We start from the raw sequence: 26,192 nt of genomic DNA, 5'->3' as shown, positions 1-26,192 counted from the left end.
GGTCAGATATACTTACAAGATCTACTAGAACAGTGTGAGTTTGTAATAAACAAGTAGGAATAGTGACACAAAGGCTGAAAACCTTGTCTTGTGTATCTTGAGTGTGCAACTCGGTGAGATTGCAGTAACTAAGGCAGGAATGTACCTCCTCTATTTCCTGAAGAATCGAGCTGAACCATTGCTATTTAACTGAAAATTTTCATTAAGCTATTACAAATATATTATATTTAATTCTGTTATGGCTGAATTACAGCTGTTTCTCCCACTCTAGAGTTAGACGTTTATGCCTAAGCCTTTGTATTTATTTATATATTTATTTGAAAGCCATCATAGTGTCTTTCAGCAAGATACAGGCTCTTAATTTCCAGGCGGTCTTGGGAGGACAATTAGAAATGCCTGGAAATAATGCCTTGATACCTGCCCCAAAAAGATGGATGCATACAGAAGTAGTATGCAGGACTGTAAGACATCTAGAGTATGCTTCTCAGAAGACATAAGAATGCATCCCAGTACCTGAGCATACCGTTATCAACATGTGGGCATGCAGGTTGTGACAACTGTGGGCACGTAGGAGGTGGCTCGTGTGCCCCCCTTTGTAGGTGGTCAGGGACATGCAACCCCACAAGCAGCTCTGCAGGATGGCCTGGGTGGGGCCACCAAGCTCCCACTTCATCAGCCTCACCTTTTCCACTGGATGGGGTTAAACTTGATCTTGACCACAATGTTCAAAGTTGCAGTGAGATCTATCCTGAGTTTTTATGTCATTGTCTGTGGTTTTTGTTTCTACTTAGCTTTCATCTGAGCAGCTCAAGGGTTTGTGAGTTGAGTTCACTGTCAATTTTGAAAGTAATCTACAGAGCATGGCTGTTTGTTTTGAAAATCAAGCACTGGAGAAGGGGAAAAAAAACCACACAACAAAACCCAAAGCGTATCTCCTTTTTGCCTCTTCTAAAATGCCAGAGTATCAGCCAGGCCACTTAGTCATCAAGTAAATATCATGAAGCATTGCGTGTGTTTCCAGCAGTAGTCTCAAACTGTGACGAGCCTAATTGCAATTGAGAAGTGCGCAGTAGGAAAGGTGACAGTGCCTGACAGAAGAGCCACGGGGCTGCCCTCAGCAGATGCGTATGGAGAAAAACTGAAACTGTGAGAATTATTGCACAGTCAGCTCCCAGAAGCCACCCAGCAAGTCATCCTGCGTGGCAGCACTGGAGCCTCTCCAGCACCGCCCAGAAGAGCGGCTGGGACCACACAGGGGAGCAGCAGCCTAGGAAACGCAGGCACCGCTGAAGCTGGTGGGACTTTTGCTGTTGGCTTCAGCAGAGCCTGCGTTTCGTTTCCGTGATGCGTACTGGTTTTCAGGTTGCGCTCTTGAGCCTCTGAGGCAGAAGGAGTTGTCAGGCAGCATCCGTACAAGCCAAGGCTACCTGTCGTTTAGAAACCTTTGGGAGAAGTCCTCATGATGTATGTGGTTGTGATTGTGAGCACAAAATGAGACTGTTTCACATAGTATAATGTGGCATTTTCTTGGAGACATGGGGAGTCCATATTAAAAGGAGTTCCTCCTTCTGATAACTTAGCACTATTTCCTTTTCCCATTCAGGTGGTTGTTTCTTGGACGCCCAGATAAAATTCTGGATTTTGATGATATCCAATTGACACATGCAGACTTTGCTGAACTGTAGTCTCTGTTCCTGCTTACTTTTTCTTTTTTTTTTTTTTTAAAAGCAGGTTATTGTGTGAGTACACAAATTTCAGAGTAATTGTAATTTTGAGCAGGCCATGGCAGTGATGAGAAGGAGGTTGTCCTTTGGAACTCTCTTAGTCGCTGCCAGTCAACACAATGCCTACCACTTCATGCTGGTTTTCAGGACTCTGCCTTTAGGTTTTATAACCATTTTAAATACTTCTTAAACAGGGATGGGAAAACCCCAACTGGACCCTCTTGGTCTTAAGCTTAACCCAATCACTTTCTTTTAGAAAACGAAGTGAAACATGATTGGTTTTCACTTAAAATGGTAAGGTGATGAAATAGATTTTTAACTCATTTGTTGTTTAACCTTTCTTTTAATTCTTTTTTAAATGATTTTTGCTCTCCTCATGTTGCATCTTTTTGGCATTTTGCCTGTTTTTCTAAGAAACTTGTTTTCAGAAGGATATTACCAAGTGTTTTTGAAATGGAAGATTAGCTTACATTGATGAAAAAAAACATGCAGCCCTAATGTGTAGCAGGAAGAGGGATCACATCTCTCAAGGTATTAGTAAGTAGATTGTTCAAAAGTGATCAGTCCTGAGCTGTAAATAACAAGCAAACAAAATAGTATTTTTGGTTTTGACTACAAATGTGGCTCAATTTGGCAAACTGTGACATTATTATGGTATTTCTTGTATTTAGAGTTCGGAATAGTGATTTACTGTTTTCAAATTCCTCTAACTGTTTTTAATATGTATTCCATAGGAGCAACAGCTGCTGCTCGGAAGGAGGTTATAAGGAACAAGATAAGAGCAATAGGAAAAATGGCTAGAGTTTTCTCAGTGTTAAGGTAAGATTTTGTGCCGTTTCAGATTTTTTTTTCTTAATGTTAAAGGACATCTTTGAGTGATTACATAGAGCACTCTACAGTTAATCAAAGAAGAAATTTGATATTTTAGAATGACACACAACTGAGTTTTACTGGAACATTTTAGAGATTGCTTTGTTTATACAGTACTGCTATTTATTATGGCTCTGAATAATCTTCTTCCTCGGGGCTTTTTCTGAACAGAAAACAGACAAACAAAAGACAACAGCAAAGCAACTTGAAATTACCATTTTTTATTATTATTATTGATGACTTTTTCTCATCAGGTGTACTAATTATCTTTTAGCCACTGCAAGGTAAGAGTTAAATGTGGAGAAAGGGTATGTTGTTCCACATCATGTCTCATTAAAAAGGAAGCCAAGTGTCCCACTTTGTCACTCACAGTTGTTGCCACAGCCAGGAGTAAAGAGGAGTAAAGATGAAAGCATTAGGGTCGTTTAACGAAACATCCAGGAAATCATTGTGCAGACAGCAGCAACTCGATACATTGGGTTGCAGTCCCTCAAGCACATGAACATGAGTAACTAATTGCTACCCAATGTTTAGAACTCTCCATTTGATGTCTGTGAGCAAAAGAGAAAACATGCTGTACTGTGCTGAAGTCTAAATATAGAAGATACAGTTCTCCCTCCTTTCAGCAGAGGGATTTTATTTTTTTTCCTCCGGAAATTGTGTATTGCTCTGCTGTAGTCAGCTTATGGCTATTGCGATTAGTGCAAAATCAAGGGATTTCTAAAAAATATATTGGTATGATTGTACGGTTGATATAAAAAGAGGAAATAAAAATAGTTACTTGAAGAATACACTCTTCAGATGAAACTCTCAAACGTGCTTGATGTGAGACTTCTGCAGCATGCGAGCAGCGGACAAGTTGTCAGTGGGGCTTCTCATGGACGCAGCACGTTGGAGATTGCAGCAGCATAGCTTTAAAGAGCATGCTGAGATGGAGGACTTCATACCTGGGGTTCCCAAAGTGTTATATGTGAATTACTAGTGATGCACCAGCTACTTTCAAAGTGGTACCTTTAAAAAAAAAAAGAAAATAAAAGTTGGCATCGTGCCTTTTCCCTAAACAAGGTGGGAGAGTAATCAAATGTTTCCACCTGCTCCTCTACACCAAGTCTGGCAGAGAGCCTGGAGCTGATGTTGCCACCACCTTCATAAAACAGCACGATGATTTTTCTCCAGCGATAGTTGAGCAAACAAAGTTTGAGAAACCTGACTTTCTCCCATAACCTTGAACTATAGCTTCTGGATTGGCTCTATTTTGTTGTAGAGCACCTTTTGAAATATAGGTTTAATTCAACAGAAACATGGACTTTAATATGCAGAGGTGTCTGAAATTGGATGCTCAGCTGATATATGTGAGTTTTGGTAAGTTGCAGATGAGTGATATCACCTATGTGTCAAAGACTTTTCCAAAGGGAACTGTGGAGCAGAAGATTTTCAATGGTTTCAGGGATGGAAGAAGAGTACAGGATAATTCTTGCTTGTGCCCTGTCTAAATTGATATGTATAAGCCTCATAGCTTAGGATTTTAGCACCCCTTGAAACCTTGAGTCCTCGTAAACTATTTCACAAAAATCACCTTTTTAAGGTGCTAGTGGAAATCATCTTGATCCTTCCTGGAAAAGCAGTCAAATTTGTCACAAAAGTGTTCGTAAGACAATTTTTTACCCCTGCCACATGCATCCCAACATCTCCACAAAAGCAGAATGGACTGGATCTGATAGAGGAGAAGCCAGTGGTTCACTCACTGAAGCTGCTGAGCCTTTTACAGTTCTTGGTTACTGATAGACCTTCAAAATTTTTGCAGGAAGAACTGAAGATTAAAAATATATTCCTTCTCCATTAGTTTTAACCAGCCAATACAGTGCATCCTCTGACCAGTCCTCCAAGGGGATGAGTGACGTTTCATCCCAGCTACCATGGCCCACCCGCGAGTAGGTCGTCTTCTCTTTTGGTGGGAAAGGTTGATTCTCCTCAGCTAGGTACTAGGCTTCTGGACTGCAAAAGTTACATGAGGCTAATCATGCAATGTTCCTGTAGAAAAGCCTGGGTTATTCTTTTCTGTCTTGCCAGCACAATCCACATGTAACACACAAGTGGGTGATAATAGCGTGTAACCCCGCAAAGACTGCAGTGGCACCATCACCTAAACCAGCCTATTTCAAAAACCTTTGAAAGTCCTGTTCGGACTGTTGCTGATCTATGAAATTTATTTTGTCAATTCTTGAAAAACTTTCATAAAATCATAAAGGCTGGAAAGGACCTTTAAGATCGTCAAGTCCAACCTACAACCCTATACCACCCTAACACTCAACCATCTCCTGAAGTGCCACATCCAGCCGTTTTTTAAACACGTCCAGGGATGGTGACTCCAACACCTCCCTTGACAACCTCGAACTGTTGCTGGTTTATGAAATTTATTCCATCAATTCTCAAAAAACATTCCTCAACACCCATCACCTGATGGGACCACCTTCAAAGAACTCAGTCAAACGTCTTTTCTCTAAGCCAGAGTAGTCACCTACTTCAAGAATGTAACCTGAATGTAAAACCGAGAATATTTCAGCCACTTTAGTCTCAAAATTAAATATCAAAATAGTGTTGTTTTGAGTTTCAAAGGTTATAAGTGAGCTTTGCTGAGAAAAGCCATCATAGAAAGATTGACTTAAGCTCAGTGGAAGACCTCATGTTTCCTTGTCATTGCCTCTCAGTGACTTTGTTTCTCAAGTCTGACTTTGCATATATTTAGACAGGAGGAACGTAAATAAAATATTTAATCAGTTTATTTTCCTTTTTTAAAATGGAATTAAAGGATATCAAATAGAGAATAAGGAACACTGAAGGCTAAAACATCTGAAAATTTGTGATAGAGAAGTTTCTTGGAAATATGCAGTTAGGAAGATATTACAAATACAGTGAATAAACTTAGCCTATGAATGTGAAGCGATAAAGTGCCGATGCAGCACAATTTAAAAAACAAACATAAAAAATAGAGATTAAGTGGACCGAATTGAAAATGCGGATTATGCTTTTGCTTGCACAGGCAAAAAATCAAGAGAAAGAAAAAAAAATGGTGTGTAACTCTTGATGATGAAAATATTGTGTTAATTCTGGAAATATTTGGCTGTTTCATTAGTTCTAATTGCTTAGGAAATGTGCTAGGGAAATGGTCACAATTTAATTTTGACTAGTGCACAAAGAGAAATGTGTACAGGGAGAATAGTTTTCAAACTAAAAATAGGACTTCAAGAGTATATGTAGTAGGTAAACAAGAGTTGTTTGAAATACGTGAATAATTCAGGGCACGTAGGTCTAAAGAAAATTGTAAGCAGTAGAATTGCTGAGAGACAGTTTTGATAGACAAAACTACATTATCCTCGAGTGAATGTGGAACTAAATTCTGTCTCTGTGTTTGCTTCCTCCAGCTTAATGTCATTATATATTTCAAAGTAAAGCACTTCAAATAGGTTTTTTTTAAAGAATTGGGGTCACTTCTGCTGCCAAGAAAGTATGCCATCACAGACAGCATTACAGTACTCACAGAAAGCTATATTTAACGGCTTGTCTGGATAGAGCTGTTGTATTCCTCTTGCCATATATTAAAAACTATGTGTATTTGAAGACCATCAAAACATACTTAGGTTTCCGAAAACATTTTTTTAATCCAGTATCATTTTTAGCACATAAAACTATTAAGAACGGTGCTAGTAAGGGTGGAAGTGCTTATTAATTTTAATGAGCTTTTAGCTGGTTTTTGTTTGGATTTTTATAATCGACTGATGGTCATTAATAAATAATGAACCTGATTGCTGGTGTAGACAAAAGCAAAATAGCAATTTAAGTTGATTTTGGACCAAGACACTTAAATTTATCATGGGCAATAATTGCTTCTTTGGTCCTCCTCCTATCAAGTTTGTGGTTCTATGTATGTGTGTGTATATATGTGTGTGTGTGTGTATATTAAAATGCATGCTATATGTTGTTTCAGAGATGCAGGTTATAGTGTTAACTATAGTGGGAGTTCATGTATGGTGCGGTGCAAAGGTGAAAGACGTAGCAGTGAGGGGACATGCCCTGGTGCTTGTGTGATCACCAGATTCGGTCTGTCCTGGTAAGGAGATTGGAGATAGCCAAATTGTTGCAGAGCAGATGTAGCTTAAGGTGTCTAAAACATGTTCCGTGTTTTAAAAAAAAAAAAGAAAAAAAGAGTAATTTTTTACTTTGGACTTTTTTCTCCTTCTACAGAGAAGAGAGTGAAAGTGTGCTGACGCTGAAAGGTTTGACTCCAACAGGAATGCTGCCTAGTGGTGTGCTCTCTGGAGGAAAACAAACACTGCAAAGCGGTAAGCATGTTTGCCTGTCTGTGTCATTATGTGTAAAAAACCCAATTGGTTTTCAACTGCAGAACCCAAGAAAGGTAACCGCAGTCTTCTCAGAAAAAAAGGAAGGACAGAATAAAACAGGTGTTTTGTTGTACTGGAGCCTTTGTGAGCAGTTCATGTGAGGCCACTTCTCAAGTCTTATTGCATAGCACTACTTTTCAGAGAAAGAAGTGGGAAAAAAGTCCCAGAAAATCAACTCTTCAGAGTGGTAGATCAGCATTGCAAGTGAAGTGTGACTCTTGCCACAGTTTACAGCATCTTTTGGGTGGTGGGTTTTTTTAAAAGCAGCCTTTGATACACAGAGTACTGAAGGTTCAGCTTAGATAATGACACTCAAACTCTCACTTTATCTGATTTGTTCTCCTTCATAGAGAATCACCAATGGAAAATAGCTCTAGAATTAGATTTTCTTTTCTAGCAATTCCAGGTGACAGCATGAGAACTATTCTCTCTGATTTAACCCCAAGTGAGAGGAGACTCTTAGAAACATTGCATTTGCCTTGTACACAAACACAATACAGATTGTCAGTTCAGCTTAATGCCAAGTGCTTTTTGTTACGGGAAATCTGTAAGTCTGTAGCAGGGCTGCCTTTGATGAAATATTCCTTTTGGAATAAGGAGCTGCAAAATATTTAATTTACTACCATAAGCTCTCCTTTTCTTCCTGTGTCTATTGCTATAGAGTGTATTGCAGGCACCCAAGAATGTCTCTCGCTTATTGAGGTTCTGTTGGCAGTAGATTTAAGAAATAGAAATGCTTTATAACCTTAACACAGTCTCAGCCTCTTGTTTTCCTGTTTTCTTCCTGGAGCATTCTTTCTCTGTATTTTTCCCTTTACTGTCTCTTTTACCTAGAAGATTCAGGTATACGGTGGTAAACCTTCTTTTCCCCTTTTTTTCCCCTCCCTTTTTTCTTTTTGGTGACTTGTGTGTTACGGACATAGTAACGTTCTGCTTTGAAAATGCTGCAATATGATTCGACAGGATGCTTCTCCTAAAGGGATTGTGGTCTTTATCTAGGCTTTTCTCTCCATAGTTGCTTTGCATTTGTCAGAAAATTTGGTCCAAGGAATATGCTATTGTTGCCCTGGCAAAATATTAGGAATGGAAATGAATTTGAGAAAATTGCCTAAAGTTCTCGTTACAATGGCTAAAAGGAAAATCTCCTCATACTGCAGTATTCTGGCTTAGTAAAACATTACTATACACAAGTTTCTGCATTGTAGTTAACACGTAGTACCCCATTCACCAAATAATCCGAAGTTTACATAGTTTCTGTTAAGCACACGTTCATATTACCGTATGCATTAACAGAAAATATGAGTAGTATGTTCTGTTGTGGAAGTATACATTTTAGTCGTCATTTTCTTCTAATGTGTCAGTGCTGGTTTGGATCTGGTTATTCAGTTTTAATTTCTCATCCTAGTTATTGTGTTTCCTTTTCTTTTAAGTTTGCATTGGTTTTGTTCCTTGATTTTTGCCGTCTCTCTTGCTCTGTAGCTTGAGAGGCATAGGCTTACCTTGGTGCATGTGGGTTAGCTCCTCTCATTTCCTCATGCAGCAAGATAATAGTGTACATATTTTAGTATTGATCTCAATCCATATTTAACATCTTAACTAAAAAATAAAATATTTGGGGAGTTTTATGGAGGATGAAGAAAGCTTTTATGCAGGGGAAAATAAGACCAAAAAAAGAGAGGAATTCCTAAAAATCCAGCTTATTGAGCTATTCTCTAAACCAGAGAAGTTCTTGAAAATCGAAATTTCTTTTTTAACTATTTGAGCTGTATTATTTGTTTATTTGCATCAGCTTCTAAATCTCTAACTGTAGAAACAAATTCATGCCAAAGCTGATGGATAGAATTCAAATTATGTCTTTTAAGAACTATGAATGGTTTCAAAGGAACAATAACATGGCGTTCATAACACTGCAGCAACCTCCCAATTACAAACTTTTCTCTCTCTGACGAGGCTTTGCAATTTTGTAGATCCAGTGGCTTTCATTCCTCTTTCTGTGTCCACGATTTAAATAAAATATTATAATAATGCTGTTTTCAGAGACTGGGTTGACAAAAAGGACGCTTACAGATGGAGTGTACTGGTTGAGATTGCAACCAAGGGCAAAGCTTTCTGAGCAAACTCTATCCCATGCTGTGGGGAGGTTTCTTTTAGTCAGGAGAGAGAAAAAAAGTTGTTCTGAGAAGCTGTGTATATACAGTACTCTCTTGTACTGGCAGCTAATACTTTTCAAGCTGACATTGTAAGTGGTACAAATTTTGTGTGAGGGCTTCATGCCATTTCTCATTCTTTTTTGACAGGGCAAATCAAACTGCTCTTATTCAAAGCTGGGAGAATTATACAATGACCTTTTCTGGTCAGATGTGCAATATGGAATACATTTTCATTTTGTAGTTCTTTTGAGTCAAAAGAAAACTATTCAAATGTGTCTTCAAAAACTTAGTTTGTGAAACTTCTGCTTCAAAACAAACTATAGCTTAATTCAATCTGCAAATTATTGTTTTTGTGTAAGCATTTCTCTCTGTGTGTGTCTGTTCTGCCAAAATCCAGCACTTACAGTAACATTAGTGTTGTAGCTCCTTTGCTATTCACTGACTTGTTCTTAGAGTTAAAATCCTCTGCTCATTTTTCTCATTCGTTTTGCTACCCCTTTCTTCTCTTCAGCTACTGTTGAGGCTATTGAGGCTGATGAAGGTAAATTGGCCAGTCCCCTTTCTGTTGGTGCCACAACAGATAAGGGCTCTGCTGGGTGTATTCATTTTGCTGTAGCTTGTACAGATTGTGTGGGTGTTGGGCTAACAATTGTGGCTCGGTATTAACTAATATGTAATTGCTTTAAAGGGGAAAACGTTTTCTTTTGTTTATTTTTTTCCGTTGCTGTCGTGGTGGTGGTTTAGTTTTTTCCTTTCGGAAAGTTACAAACACGTCGGAATTGCTGAATGCCCAGCTAAGCACTGAGTGATGCCACAGGAGGAGATCAGGGGACTCGGATTTCCCGGGACATAACTCGGCAGCAGCTTGTAAATGCTCTGTGACACGTAGCTCAAAAGCTGTGTGCTGGCAGCGGGGTCTTGTCTCCACCTCAAACCATCCTCAGCAATCTCTGGTCAAGGAAAACACACAACTTTTTATAACTATTCTCTTTTTGTTTGGTTGGTTTTTTCTCTTTTTTTTTGTTCTTTTTTTTCCTTTTTTTGCTTCAGTTTGTTTCCTTTCCTTTAGGTCACTAGTAAAAAAAATTTATTGGTCTTTTGTTGCAGTTCAGTATGTTTCTGTTTCTCTTTAAAAGTAAAACAACATGAGACATTTGTCTGCAAGATGTGGGCTTCCTCTGGTAGTGGCAGTTTACACACTGGATATTTACATCAGAGCAATGTTAGAGCAACCATTAACACCAGCACCATTTTAGCTACAAATATAAAGTGGCTGCCTCTGAAGATTTCTGAATGTGTAGTCCTGAAAACTGTGGTGCTTTATTGACAGACCTCTAATTTAACCCTTAAGCGATTTTTAACGATACAGTTAAAACTAAGTAATCATGTATGACAGTGTACATGTGCAACATTGATTGAGCATTATAAAGTTTTGGAAGAAGACTTTTCAGAATTCCCCTTTAAAACAAAGTTTTTCAGTTGTATTTTGTTCTTGCCCCTCTCAAATTCTCTGTGGGTATTTTTTTTTAGTTAATTAAAAAAAAAATTAAAAAATCTGATGATTGCTGTCCGTTGGTAAGATGTGCCCTTTTGGCCAGTTGAATTTGTTTTTGATTTTTGTAAAGCAGTGGATAAAATTACAGAACAAACAAGTAAGAGAAAATACAACTGCTTTCTAAATAGCAGTGAGTAAGCTGCTATTTATGTTGGAATTATCTATTCCTATTGGCAATCTCTAATCTGCAGTGTGCATTCTCGTTGACAGTTTGGCTGTTTTCTGTGATTTTCTGTGACTATGTGTTGTGTTTTAGTATACTCTCAATGTAAACTGCTAATACTCGTTGTCTGACCAGCAACTACAGCAGAGCACCTTCCTCAGTGTCGCAGGCAATCTCGTGTCTGCTCAAAATACAATCGACTGAACGTGCCCCCCAGCAACATGCACCCTTCAAGTTAATTCTTGATTTACCAGCCTTGCTGGTTTAGACACCGTAACCGTAACGACTAGTCTGCATAGACAAAGCTACCAATGGAGCAAATGTTTCGCCCTTTACCAGCCTAATCTAGTGGGGGACGTCCCTGCGCATGGCGGGAGGATTGGAACGAGATGATCTTTAAGGTCCCTTCCAACCCTGACCATTCTATGATTCAGCTGTCCCTCGGAAGTTCGATTCGGAACCTAGTAGCACCCTCTGGGCCGTGCTGCCGGCAAGCTCCAGGACCCAGCCAAGTGCTTCAGCTTCAACATGGCCATCCATTAAACTATTGCTTTAAAGGATTGGCCTGGGTGCTTGTTAGACATTTTCATTGTTGTGGTAGAGGGTAAAAAATTTTTTTAAATAACACAACCCTTGGAAAAAACTCACTGTAGGGCCTGTTCCGTTTTCACTGCTCTGTCCCTGCTCTCTTGACTAATCACCATTATGATGATAATGTTTTTTCTGAGTTGAAGTGTAACACGTGTCAAAACCCACGCACTTCACAAAGTTCCAATATAACATATGTAAAACTGGCTAAGGAGCTAAATCCTGAGGCAAACGGGTTCTATCCATGTTCTCAGGAATGGCTGGCAAAAATATCAGCATGAAAAATATTTTTCTCGTTCTCCCCAAAATGCAAGCAGTGATAGATTGGTACCAGGGATGTTCTGGCTTTTGGGGTTTGCGCATTTTTTTTATTTTAACAGAAGTTATCAGCTTGTCTAGAATTGGGACTATATAGAGAGAAGGAGTACTTTGGGGTAAAGAGAAGATAAAGGGAGGGAAGGAATAGTGAATTTTATCTTTGCAACTCCCCTACTATTTTCTCCCCAGGGAGTTTGCAGTTTCCTGGTACTAACACACCATTTCTGCTCCACGGCCTGTTAACATAGAGGCATAACCAAAAATGCCAGTTCTGGAAAGTGCAGTGCATAGATTTGGTGCAGACAAGAGAAGAACACTTGGAAGTCTATGACAAATTATCTGTGGAGCTATGGCCCGCTGTTTGCCAATGGTGCTTTTTTCTCTTTTGCTGTAATTCTAAAGGTCTTCAAGTCTTCAGTTAGAAAGAGAGAAAAAGGAAAATAAAAATCACACTCTGCAAATACATTCCCCAGCCTGTGGCTGCCTCCTGAGGTTGGTGTGGCCTCATCAGTGTTGCTCCTGAAGGGCAGATCAAAAGTCCTCAGGTTCAGTTGGAACTTTGGTCCTTTGTCAGTGCGTTCCAAAGTTAAATTGTACGAGTGTGCCAAAACGATGATATCTCTGGTCCATATTGCACGACATTACCGCTGTTTCACTCAAACTGTTTTCTAGAAGTCCAGGGAAGTGTCGGGCAGGGTAACTGCCTTGAGCGATCAGCAACTGGCTCACCTGTGTTGGGAACATACGGCAACCTGTCATAGGGTCGCCCTAGGTCTCCCGTAGCTTTAGCGTATATCCCACAAACTGACCTCACCACGTCATCGCCATCTGTAACTGGCCAGCACTATTTCCCCTGGTCTTTGAAAGTAAAACGGGAGTTTTGCCTGATTAACGATGTTGTGGTGAGGCACGATGTCTTTGAGGCTCTAAGTGATGATGACAAATGCTAACTCGCCGGCTTAACAGCTGTGCCCTAAGCATGGTTCCTAACTGCAAAACTGTAGTTTCATGTCAGCTTCGTAGCGTTTTAAGCTGAACCCCAGTGGACAACAGAATGTTGGAAGTTGATCTTGTTGAACAAAACAGTTGTGTTGCAAGAGACGGTGGTGGTTAACCCCCGGCTCTTTCAGAGTATGGTAAGGAGTCGGTCGCGTGGTCAGATCTTCTCGTTGCCGCCTTCTCAGAGAAGGACATTCGCTAAGTTGGGGGAAGAAAGCTGCCGAGAGTTTTACCTTGCTAATTTCACTTTTTAATAATCCTTTATTTAGCTATCAAAGGATTTTCACCCCAGCATAAGATCACTAGCTTCGAAGAGGCCAAAGGCTTAGATCGAATTAATGAGCGAATGCCTCCGCGCAGAGACGTGCCATCCGATGCCAACCTTAACTCCATCAACAAGGCAATCTCCACAGAGACTAATGGCACGGACAGCAACGGCAGTAATAGCAGCAATATCCAGTGACCACTGTCTGGGAAAGGGGGGGGTTAAGCTGCAGGGCGCGCGATGGGGTTGCTGCACATCAGCAGTGGGATGTTCTTGCCTCTGATAATAGCTTACTTGCTCTGGGGGCCAGGTGTTGGATTCAGTTTACAAAAATCATCTACGAAGAGATCGTCAACTTTAATTTGGTGGGAGGGGGAGGGTGGGGGAGAGACACCTCCTTTGGATATGCCTTTAAAATGCTTGTAGAAAAATGGAAGCTCATGCTGGTATATATTGCAAAGTTAGGGGAATGAACATGTTTTCCTACTGCATTGGGAACGTCTAGGTATGTTACTGAAAGGCCTTTTATTATGTTACTGGACATGAAAACTTTGTTTAATTTCTTACTAACTATTGTACGTTTACAGTTGCAGCACTAAACATGGACAACATCGAAACATTTTTAATGAAATGTACAAACTAAATAAGGACTATTTATTGATAATGTTTTGCTACTCTTGTCAGACAATGGCTATGAGATAAATTAGGCAGTCTTTAAAAATATAGAAAAAAAAAGAAAAAAATAAGAATGTTGGAAATTTGTTTAAAATGCCAAAAATTAAAAAAAAATAGAAAGAGAGAGAGAGTGAGAGAGAGAGAGAGAGAGAGACAGTTTAATTTTGTACAGATTATGCTTACCTCAGGTTTCTTTAGTGTGCTTCAATGCCCTTCTTTAAATATAACACTTATCTTACTAATTTGGCAGCAATTATCCTTTTCTTTGTTTAAAAAAAACTGGAATAATGATAACATTTATCTTTTTTTGCTGTTTATATTTAGGGGGGTTTGGTTTGGGGGGTTTTCTGGGTTTTTTTGGTAAATCAAGTCTTGGTTGTGGCTTGCTGAATTTAAATATTTATGAGTGGTGCATTTTTAAGTATAGTGAACAAGACACCATATTAAGTGCAGTGAAAAGCATCTATATTCTGTAAAAATCTGCCTATGCATGTTTTTTAAGAAAAAATGGCTGTATAGGCCTGTATGGGACTGTAATGCGCTTAGTGGTCTGACTTATACTGGAAATGTATGTATACTGGCGTACTTTATATTCTCTAAAGAAAAATGCTTAATGCCTTTGAAATTTTGTAATCAAAAAAAAAGCTTTGAAAAATCTAAGGGGAGAGTATTCTTAAAAGTTTTTAACATAAGCTTGTCAGTGCACATATAGATGGGTAGCATGTTTAGCAAACCTTGTGAAATTTAAATAAGTTTGTAGTTACATGTGAAATTCTAAATGCATGATAACTGTTAATGTCATAATGGTTTAGTCATTTTGTTCTGTTCTGTCATGTGCCACAAAATGTGTAATTTTTTCACTTTTTTCCCTTTGTATATCAGTTACGGGTTTCAACTGGTTCATTCGAAAAAAGAAAAAGAAACAAAACAAAACAGTCCATTGATATTTTTTAACAATTGTATAAGTGCCCAAGTAATTCACTACAGCCTACAGCCTTGCCTTTGTAATTTGACTTCGAAATGTTGGCAATCAAAGCATGCACTTGTAACAATGAAAGAAGCATTTTATATTACTACTCAATAAAAATGTGCATGAACTTAAGTGCTCTTGCCTTTCTTGCTGGCTCAGTTGCAGAAACCCACGCGGGCACACACACGTGTGCGCTTGTTGCTCTCTTATGCTTTGCACAGGAGAAGACCATCGGTGTAAGAGAAGAATGACTGGTTTCACGATTCAAGGTCAGTTCTTTACTAAGCAAAAAAATCGCATATTACCCAACTTGTTTAGGCTACTGACCATCTACAGACTTCTCCCAAGTTCTGGTTAGAAAGTTAGGTTTTCGGTAAATGAGTGAGATGTGTCCTGCAAGCAGAGTGCAGGAAAAGAAATTGCCCTCTGTGTGCTTCCCTCCCTTGTCATCTGGAGTGTTTGAAAAGGTCAGTTAGTATCATTTACAATATACCTTTAAGGAAAATAATAATTCGGCCATTTCAGATTTCAAATACCCACTCTTCTAGTCAGAGGGTCTGCCTTGTTCTCATTTTCTCCCTGACTGTACTCAGCATCCTTCCGTAGTCTGTCATCCTGAACTGAGGGATGATGCCAAACAGCGCAATGGTGTGGGTATTGCTTTAGTCCTTCTTTCAGATAACGTTATTAAATGTTGGCTCGGTTTCTTCTATGTTTTTCCCACTTCAGCTCCTGTTAATTTTGGCAAAATATGACAGGTGGCAAAGTAAAGATAATTCATAATATACAGGACTAGGAAGCTGGATCCATTTTAGATTTAAATATTTTTTCAGGTTGTATAGAAATGTAGCGCAGGGGAGAGACACGGAGAATCTAACTATTCATCCGATCAGTGAAGCTGTTCATCTGATTAATGAGCATGGTCTCTGCAAAAAGTAATGGTGAACGTTGGAGTGACCACTTTCCTGGTTCGGTCTTGCGTGCATGCTCACTGAGCAGCTGCAGGTTACCTAAGGTGAGGTTTTTCTGTAGGGACATCGGAGCTTTTGTGCAACACAGAGCAATACTGTTGGGCAGTGCAATGTGTGCTGTCTGGTTTCATTTAAGTTGGGCCCTGGCAGTTGCCCAAACCAATTTAACATCAAGAAAAGAAGTGGGTTTTTTCCTCTCAACAGTGACAGTGTGGCGTAGACCTCTCGACTGGTAGACAACCCAAACTATCCATGCTACAAATCAGTGGTGGGTTTGCAAATGCCTGCTGTCATTGTGGAGGAGCTTATGGTCAAGTGGAGTAGCTCCAGGCTGAGTAATGCACAAAGTCTGTCTGGCTAGTAAGGAGATTTTTTGCTTTTTATATCTTAAAAATGTCCTGAGCATGCAAAATAGTAGTGTCCCATGTGTCCAAGTAAGATGGTCTGGCCATTTTCTGGAGTGAGCCCCACTGTCCTACCATGGGGCAGGTTCTGGACTGGCTCTAAGGGATCATCTAGGCGATACTCAAATGTTCCCAAAAGGACAAAACAAAATTTCAAAAAGTTATCTCTTTCCAGGACATCACATCTTTTTTCCTGCTGCAGAAGGAGCTGTAAATGAATTTGAAGAAGAACCCTCAGGGCTGAGTTCTGGATTTCATGGCCTCACTCAGTGACGTGCCATGCACTGAAATATGTCTCCCAGTACAGGTTGCTTCCCTCTTACCAAATATGCTATTTTGATGCCCAAAATATCATTGGTGCCTACATCAGGATGTACTGTATTTTTAACTACTGTATTCCCACTGTGTGAGACAGCATATTGGATATATGTATCATATTTGCTGCCCCACCATAATTTTCCTTTTCAGAGGCTATTAAACATGAACTGTGTTAGCTCTTAGCATCCATCTACTGAAGACGACAACATTTAATTTTGTCCAGATTTTCCCCAGAAATTACATTAGGTTTAACCCTGCTTAAGCTTGTACCAGAATTGCCAACTGACAGACGCACATATAAATTATTTCAGCACTCCTTGACACCCTTTTTTATTGCAAGAGGAGGATCTTCTGAGGCCTCTAGAGGAGTCTGGGTTTAATTTGTCTTTCTCCTGAGAACCTGGCCAGCAAAATTGCGGTCAGAAAGAGGGACTAAAAACAGGCACTGGAAGATGCTGCTTGTTAGCACAGACATGATCTCTTTTCTCTCTCACTTTGGGAAACAGTGACATTCAGAGTATAAAAAAATGAAAATTTAGGGACTCTTACTGAATGCAAACTGAATTTAAGATTTTAGTCCTTAGAAATCAGCTTCCTTTCTTTTTTCAAGGCACTGTTGCTCAGATTAGTCAGATCCATGAATCTTCCCACTTACTTCACAAAGAGAGGGATGTGAGAACCAGCTATTTCAGATGTTAAAAAACCACAAGCACCGAAGCAACCATTTGGAAAATAGCTTGCAGATTGCTTTCCTAGTTGCTTTTGGGAGGATGTTAGATTCTGCTAAAAATGGCCAGTTTTGGCATGCAGAAGATGAACTTTTTGGTTCTTCTATGGTTTAGGAAAAAAATATATCCAAGTTCACATGTTTTCATATGTATAATGTTCGTATGTATCTGAAAACACAAAAGACTTGCAGCCACCTCTATGGGGATCACCTCTATGGAGATCACAAGGAGGAGCTGATGAAGCTAGAGGTAGGGGATTTTTTTTTTGTCTTGCTGAGCTGACTTTGTGGTATGAAAGCTGATAAGCATTATAAAATGTCTGTTTTACGAGACTTTATTTACGAGATCTTATTTTTAAAAAAAAATAATTTGAGAGCAGTTTCATTTTTACATGCACCACAATGTTTTATGAATCTGACAGATAGCTGTGTGCTCGGAGCACATGATCGCAAAGGGAAGGGCTGCCTTGGCTCTGTCGTTGCTGTCAAAATCTTGTTTTAGGCAAAGGAATTTGGCAAGGAACATGCTAAAAAGGACTGATTTTGCCACCAGTGGGAAGTCTGCAGGCGTGGTGACAGACATGACAGCATCTGCTCCTTTGTGGAGTCCACTGGGGTTGACCAAGGCCCCTTCTGCCTTTTGGATGAAGACGTGGTTGTTGGCTGGAGGTCTGAGTCTGGGAGATTCTTACAGCAGCAAGACTTAAGCAAGAGGTGGTGGTTTCATATTTTAGCTATTACATCCCTGAGGGAGTTGATGTAACAACCATGGTGTGATTGAGCAAGCCCATTTCTTTCGACATGTGGGTATTTAATAATCTTTTTTGCTTTAAGTGAGCAGCAGAACACTATGACTTGGACCAATTTCACAGTGGTTTAGGCTGGAGGAGCCCGTTAGGTTACAGAGTTGAAAGTCTCTGAGGCTGGCAGACACTGCTGAGATAGCTCCTCCAACCCAACTGCTCATGCAGGGTCAGCTGAAGCAGGTGGCTTGGGGGTGTGTCCAGGCAGGTTTTGAGCTATTTGCAAATGTGGAGAGTCCACAGTCTCTGGGTAACCTGTGCCAGTGCTTGACAGCTCTTGCAGTAAAAAAGATTTTTCTTGCATGTAAAATTTCCTGTATTTCAGTTTGTGCCTACTGCCTCTTGTCAAGTCACTGAGCCTCACTGAGAAGAACCTGGCTTCATCTTTTTTACTTCCTGCATCGGATTTTTATACACTTTTTTCTCTATGCTGAACAGGCGCAGCTCTCTCCATCTTTTCTCATAGGTCAGATATTCCAGTCTCTTAGTCACCTTCCTGGTCCTTTGCTAAACTCACTCGAGCAAGTCCATGTCTGTCTTGTGCTGAGGAGCCCAGACCTGGACACAGTACTCTGACTGTGTGTTACCAGTGGTGGTTAGAGGGGGGGAAAAGTTAAATTACCTGCCCTGGTAGCCTGTATATGCCATTAAATTTCTGCAACATGTATTGATGCCAATAATTTAAGACAAGTGAGGACATATTCAGCCTTCTAAGTTGAGGTGGGAGCCATACCTCAGGAAATGGAAGAAGCAGAGGTCCATTGCAGTCATAGAGCTTAGACACATTGAGGTCTGTACCTTAGGAACTGTATCCAAGAAGGTAAGAGAAAATGAATGCCTCACCAGTCTGAGAGGACCATGGAAGACTGGAATAAGATCGACAAATTATCCAGGTAGGTATCAATTGCAAGAGGGAGGACCCTCTTCACTGGCCGGTGCTGTGTGCCACCTACTGCTGCTCCTCAGTGCTTCAGAAGAAAGTGAAGAAGACATCAAAGAACCCTGGCCAGTCTGGTACTGGAGGATATAGTCCCATCCTGGATTCAGCAGGCAAGTGGCTGAAGCCCTTAAGCATGTTATTTGTATACAGTCATTATTGTAGTGGAGATGTTATCAAAATAAAATGTGCAGTCCACTTGTTGTCAGGACATCACGTAAGTGATAGATCTTGCGCCTCCTTGGGGAGGGAGAAGTAACCTTCCAAGGAGGTTGCCTGAGAAGGTAATTCATTTGTCTGTCACTTGGTGGTTTATTAGTTTCAGTCCATGTTTAATAAGCTTTGCACCTGGACTGCATTTTTCTAAAATGTGAAGTAAGTGCACTCTGAAGGGAATATGAGGCTGACACTGCAGCTGAGCTTTAAAACAAGGCTACAGAGCTGATGCTTACGCAAAAGACTGAGGAAGCCCTGCAGCTATGGACCAGGGCACCGGAAAAAGAACAGTAGTAAGGAGTGAGGCTGGCAGGAGAGCTTGGGGTAGTTATTTAATCCTTTCTCAAGGTAGATAGGAGAAAAGGCAGTGGTGGCAGTGCCAGAGGAGACCTGAGTACTTAATACTGCAATACTGAGACGAGATACGGAAGCTGTACGCTGAGCCTTGGCTTTGGGTAAGCAGTGACTGAAGCTATTTAGGCTGATAAAATTCACCTAAAAAGATTATTTTAGAGTTCAGGCTATGGCCTGAAGGCAGTCAGGCATAAAAGGAGAGGAGGGAATAGCATGGGAAATAAAGTTTTGAAGGGCAGATGCGTGGTGAGGGACAGGCTGAGGCTCACAGCCCTGGCAGAAGCAGCAGCAGATGCTGCAGGACTGGATGCTGTATTGCATGCTGAGGAGTTATTTCAGCTTAAACACAGGGATGCCTGTAACTAAGGGGTTTGGGCTTGGTGCAAGGGAGTTGCCATGAAGTCAGCTGGGATGACTGACAAAAGCCGGTGCTCCCTACAGGATAAAAGGGCAGGAATTGTAAGGACCTTAAATCTCAACTAAACTTACAAGGCCAGGCTTGCAAACACCAGGTAATGGATACCTCAAACAGAAAAATAAAAAGCTAACAAGGATTGGAAAAATGACCTGTCAGCCAAGTAAGCTGGGGATAGCCTGCGAAGTCTAGAAATACAGTGAAAATCAACATGAGTCTAGCTATGTTATCTTTGCTGATCATGGTCAAAAAGCAGCAGAAAACTTTTCCAGATACTGGAATAGGAAGAGCAAGATATAAATAAGTGAGAAACGATGCAACAAGGATAAGGGAAAGATTTTAAAGTAGGTGTATTGGCTAAAGCACCATGGAGTGAAGGCCAAGAAGGAAATTTAGGGTATGGAAATAAGAACTACAATAATTGAGACAGAAGCAAATTCAGAGTTTAATGCACTTATTCCAGGAAAATTTCTTTCCTACAGTCACAATAGAAACTACCACATTTGCTTACTCGTCAAATAGCACTGGTCTTTAACAGCTCTCTGAAGGGGCGGTACATTTTGAAAATAGAATCGGAGAATATGTAAGTATAGAAGTATATATAAAAAAGGAGCAACCGTGTGACCACAGGGTAAGTCATATACAAAGATTTAAAGTAAATCTTGAAGGAACCACTGACCAAAATTTGTGTGAAACGGGCTGTTTGCTACAGTGCTATGTGGCAAATAGCAGTAAATTATGGATGTCAGGAATCTGTACATGAAAGTTAAGGTGGAAAGGAGCCGGCCAAAAGGAAGATCACAGCTGTCAGTGTTAGGAGAGGAAATTCTGGGTGGTGAAAATGTTCCTCCAAGGTAACAGATAGAAATTTAGCTAAGCTTCTGGCATCTCAAGTTGTTCCCCCCTTCTGTGTGCTCTCACCATCTTTCAGTGGGAGATTAGGATTACTGGGAAGGATGGGGATTACTAGGGGAGCTCGCTCTGGGAGGGAGCTCCCTTTCACACCTCCACATCACCTCGGGGGTGTCCTTGCCTCAGTTCCCCATGCTGCTGTTGCTGTCGTTATGTCCACCATGCTGTGTGTCCAGGCAGCTGCTGCTCATAAAAAATAGAATAAAATTTGATGAATTCCACAGAGGCTGGCCCCAAGAGCAGGAGTGTCACTGGCTTAAGCTTTTTGTTCCTATTAACAGAGCTAGGAGCATTCCTTGGGAATAGGTGGTGGTAGGGAAACACTGGTACTTGCAAGGAGAGTGTGACTTGGCAGGAGAATAAGACAATGAGGAAATAATACTAGTGGCAAAATCTTTTACAGTGAGATGTGCTGACATTGTCCCAGAAGTAGGTTGGCATTGATAAGTGATGGCACCGATCCTTCCTGAGGAGCTGGTGGGGAAAAGGGGGGCTTCTCCTGGTCTTTTCTGCCTTTTTGTGGTTATTTTGGTTACAGTGGAGAAAAAAAATAATGGTCAATTTTGCCTTCACTATCTCCCACCAAAGAGTTTCTCTTGGCCCTTTAACCTCCACAGCTTTTTCTTATAAGGAGTGATTCATGCATGTGATTTTGTATGGAAATAGATTTGCAAGACTTGCCAAACAACGCACCTCTTAAAAGCACAGCTGGGTGCTGACACGGCAGTGTTTTCCCTCAGTCCAGAAAGTTAAATCCAGAAATATCCTCTCATCTCCAACAGCTCGATGACTCACACAGGCTTTGGGGAGGGTGCAGGGATTCCCGTCCCGAGAAAGCCCTGCTGCTCCTGGAGGGGGGGCAACCAGGGAGGGCTCAGCTGCCAGAGAAGAAGCTCTGAGTTATTGGAGCCCGGAGGAGGAGATGACCTCAGGCCCCTGAGTCAGAGCAAAGGGTTTCTGTGGGGCTTAGTTAGAGGACACAAGCAAGGAGGGACTGGGGCAGGAACTTGATGGGGATGGAGCCTGAAGCGATGCCAGCAGGGCTGCCTGCTCTGAGTGCTAAATGCTCCATTTCTCCCCCAAAGCTGGAGGAAAATGCTCTGTCTCTGCTTACAGAGCAGGCTTGCTGTGCCGTGGATGAAGCTCTTTTCCTGTGCCCAGGAACGGTTGGGGCACAAGCCTGCAAAACTCCTTGCCAGATACACTGCTCTCCCAAAGGGGTGTAAAAGCAGGCACACCCAGCTCGGGCTCCCTGGGAACGTGAGTTTTCAGTTTCCCGAAGCAGAAAGAGGGAAATGATGCCTGTGGTCGTGGTCCTGATTCACCCAATTTCCTGACTATGGTTCCCAAAGTGGCTGGGCTGGTGGTTCCTAAACAACATGGTTTTTGTTAAACAAGCTAAGCCTTCACGTGGCTTGTGCAAAACTCAAGAGGGTTCATCCTTGTGAACGAGTACCTCTGTGTCAGACTTCCATAATGAGTGAAAATATGTGCTATGAGATGTACAGTACATTATTCTGACTATAGATAGCTGTTAAGATAAAGAGATCCATGCAGTTGTTACAGAGCACACTGTTAACTCTGCACCACCCAGGACTTTTTGCTGTGCTGGTATTTGGTATCTTTGCTCCTGTGCCAGTCCAAAAGTATGAAGATCTAGGTAAAACTATCTATAGAAATACCTTATTTTTTTCCTTTTCCTATGGGTTGTCCTTTTATTGTTGTTTTTAAACACAGTTAACCTAACTTAACCTTTGTATGTGGTGTGTCGAAATTATGCCTAGCTCCTCATAGCTTCATCAGGAGTGTGAATGTAGCGTCAGCACAGGCTCAGCCTGCAAGGAGATAGATAGGTATATATAGATAAAAAGATATATATATGTGTGTGTTAACACGGGTGTTTTGGGGAGAGAATATGATCTTTTTCAGCGTTTTAGATTGAACCTGCCTTATTACTTACTCCATAGGCATCAAGACATAAGATACAAAAGTGGGATGCTGCCCATATCTGCCTTTTTCCCCGCTCCCTGTGTCTGCATGTCTTAACTACACCTTCCACGAGATTTCTTCACTGTTCTTTCCTAGAAAGACAGAGGGACTTTCTAAATCCTCCCCAGACAAGCTGAAGATTGGAGGGAGCCCAGTGATGACTTAAAACCAGCAGTGAAAACCTCTTGGGCTGGGTGTGCAAGAACCAGCCCCAACAGCACCCACAGCCCATCCTTACTGTGAGAACTGGAGGATGAAAACCTCACAGCACCAGGTCCGTGGGGTCCCTAAGCAAAAATTTCTCAGGAGCCAGAGCACAGCCCAGCAAACAGCACTTTTGAACCAAAAAGCACGTGTCTGGGTATCAGGATTGTGATTTTATTTTTGCTGTTCCTGGTCTGGCAGCCTGGCCTGCCCTTACCTTGCTTCCCTCAGGGCTGCCCAGTCAGTTGCTGGGATTTACATCAGGATGACAAGAGCACGTTTATTATGGTGAGAATATTCTACGCAGTTCAGTATGCTGTGCCAAAGCATTCTTAGAAGAGAGTGATACAGCCTGGAGCAGCAGGACAAAAGGATATCTGGGCCATTTAGAGCTGGTAAGGAGTTTTAGGTAATATTATTAGCCGTGTAATGCTTTTTTAGTGAAGCTTGAGGAGGAAAACGTTTGTATCTAATGGAATAACTGTCATTATTTCCTGGCTCAGAAATATTTCCAGTCTCCTGTGGTATCATGTGTACTGGAGAGGCCTCAGGTGTTGCCTCTGTGCAAGGGCAGTGAAAGGCCAAGGCTGGGGAAGAGGAGGGAAAGGAGAAAGAAATGGGACAAAGTGTGATTTTAATAGCAGAAAATAAGGGTTTTTTCCAAAACTTCATTTAATTTTTTTTCTTATTATCGCCAAGATAAATGGAGGCTAAAAATCCCTGAAATGTGGATCATTTGAAAGAGATCAGCTGGGAACGAAGGTTTAGCAAAACTGTCAAAAGACTAAACATATAATTTATCTCTGTGCCACAGCTGAGGTGCAACAAAAAATATATTCTGCTGAGCACTGAAAATTAAGTTATGCTTGTGTGAGCATTTATACGTTGTTGGAATAAAACCCCTGGGGTTTATTCTCAGGTACTAAACCCTTTGGGATGGCTGTTGTGGGGTGGGTTTGCCCAGTTTTAGGCAGGCTGCTGCTCCATCAGTGGATCTTGGTGGATACACTTGTAATGGCTGATGGGGACCAGGGGATGCAATCGCTTGAAAGTTACAGCTTAAAATCTTGGTGGGAAGCTGCGTGGTGTTGTTGGATATGGCCCTTTCCTAGAGGCGGCAGCATGCCTTGCTGCTTCCTCAGGGAGTTCTCCTGCCTTTCCCCCTTTTCTGCAGGCTCCCTGGCAGGACACGAGTCCTCCTCAACACAAAAACAAGGGAGGAAAAGCCCAATGTGAAATACGTGACCTCTCTTTCCATCCTGTGAAACTACTTGATATGCGGCGTGGCATCAGCAGTCAGGAACGATGGGTGATGCAGAGAATATTTAAGTGATGTAAGTCATACTTTAGATTCAGCCCTGCTCTTTTCTACCCCATCTGAAATCTGCTGCTGTCCCAGCCTCCCAGGCCATTGGTGAGGACCTCATCCTCATCAAAGGCTGCCACCATCCCTAGTGATGTGCAAGGTTGTTTGTGGCTGCATGGCTGCCTGCTGGCTCCCTGTCCTCCTTCCCTCCTGGAAATCTGCAGTTTCCCTGAGGGCAGCTCAGAACAACAGAGGCTTGCAAGGTACATCCTTCAAGAGGGTCTCTGTACACACCTTCCCTGACCTGAATTACACCTCCTGGGAAGAAAGAGAGAATGGCAACTCTGTTCTCCTCCTCTGTTTCCTCCACACCAGATGATTCATTTGATCATCCAGCAAAAATATTCAGAAAGGCTGAACTATTTACGCCCGCAGCCCCTTAACCTGCTGCACGGTGAGCAGCGATGCAGCCCAGTGGCAAGGAGCTCGTGGTGTCGTCGCCTTCCCCCTTGCGCAGGTTTGGAGCACACATGCCTGTGCATCGCTATGTGTAAGCAAAACTTGTTGCCATGGTGACAGCAGGACTTTCTAAATACTGTGTGTGATGCCCAAAATTGCATGGGCGTTAACCACAGAGGTGTGCACAGCAGCCCTGCCGTTACTAGAAACCTGCCGTTGGGGCTCACCAGAAGAGAAAACGTCTGTGCTGGTGGGTGAACCCCCCTGAACTGGTTGTAGTGTTAATTATGGATTGCTGCTTTTGATCTTCCACAGTGCCCCAGGTGCTCCTCAGGACATGCCGGCTGCCTCTGGGATGCTGAGCTGCAGCTGATAAGAGGCTGGACTGTATTTATCTTACAAGTGCAGGGAGGGATTTGCAGCGTTTTCATCGCTTGACGTGGCTGGGTTCCCTCTCATTTAAAGCAATGTAGCTGTTCCAGCGCTTATCTGTGTGGGGCTGAACGGAGGTAGGGCGAGATTACACCTGATACAATTATCTGTCTTGTAATTACATGCAACAGCCCCAGACACCCTCCTGGGTTTAGCGTACAAATCTAATAACAGTCAGGCACAGGAGTATTACAGGCTAAGGAAACCTGTGTTTGCTAGACCTTTGCCTGCACCTTTCGGTGAGAGCTGCGATGTGAAATGCAGCGATGTGAGGGAGGCCACAGCGCTCATTGTGTCTATTGGTCTGCAAGAGGAGGGACAGGAGGTTCACATGTTGGACACCCCTCGATCCCCGTGACGTTCGTTCCTCCAGAGCACAGGGGTGGTGTTTGCTCGTGGAAGATGAGAGCTTTTCGGCACTGCCCCCCCCCTGCGTGGCCTCCAGGCTGAGCTGGAGAGTGTTGGAGCCATAGGGCATCAGGCCATGGTGCCCACAGTTCTCTGCAGCCGCCTGGACTATCCCAACTCTGGTCCCAGTTGTGCTGTGCTGGAGAGACCCAGGTGAGGACCATGTACCCACTCTGTCTTATCAGTCTGCTCTAGCACTCCCAAACAGAATTTGATTTCAATGAGAATTACAAAAATAACCAGGCCCTTTTTTCCCTTATGCTGTAAATCGTAAGGAAAGAAAAAAAGTTATTCTGGACTGATTGGTTAGACCTCTCCTCAGTGCAGGCACATTCTGGGCCCACCCCTCCTTCAGGTTTTGGAGCTGATGAGACAGCTCAGCAGGAGCCACATGCATGTCTTTGCAAGCTGTGGGAGACGTACATGGGATGAGATGGAGAAGGAGGACAGAAGGAGAGAGTGCAATACGAGCCAGCAGTGTGCCCACCTGGCCTGGAAGGCCAATGGCGTCCTGGCTTGTGTCAGGAACAGTGTGGCCAGCAGGAGCAGGGATGGGATTCTGCCCCCGTGCTCAGCACTGGTGAGGCCTCCCCTCGAGCCCTGTGTGCAGGGCTGGGCCCCTCACTGCAAGAAAGACACTGAGGGGCTGGGGGGGGTCCC

At 42.0% G+C, this 26,192-nt stretch overlaps 1 protein-coding gene across 1 annotated transcript in view; it reads left to right on the top strand.

Annotated features, from left to right (window-relative positions):
* The window catches only part of PPP3CA (protein phosphatase 3, catalytic subunit, alpha isozyme), a gene marked incomplete at its 5' end in the record, with an annotated part of 50,151 nt that extends 35,342 nt beyond the window's left edge, over window positions 1-14,809 (top strand). The window contains 4 exons of the mRNA XM_009869479.1: window positions 2,459-2,543; window positions 6,837-6,934; window positions 9,656-9,685; window positions 13,037-14,809. Of these exons, the coding sequence (XP_009867781.1) occupies window positions 2,459-2,543; window positions 6,837-6,934; window positions 9,656-9,685; window positions 13,037-13,230 (407 nt within the window). The remainder of the gene's footprint in view (window positions 1-2,458; window positions 2,544-6,836; window positions 6,935-9,655; window positions 9,686-13,036) is intronic.
* Between the last annotated feature and the right edge of the window lie 11,383 nt (window positions 14,810-26,192).

The sequence above is a fragment of the Apaloderma vittatum genome, unplaced genomic scaffold (assembly GCF_000703405.1).
Source record: "Apaloderma vittatum isolate BGI_N311 unplaced genomic scaffold, ASM70340v1 scaffold3945, whole genome shotgun sequence".
Classification (NCBI taxonomy): Eukaryota; Metazoa; Chordata; class Aves; order Trogoniformes; family Trogonidae; genus Apaloderma; species Apaloderma vittatum.
This window is presented reverse-complemented; position numbering and strand designations above follow the sequence as displayed.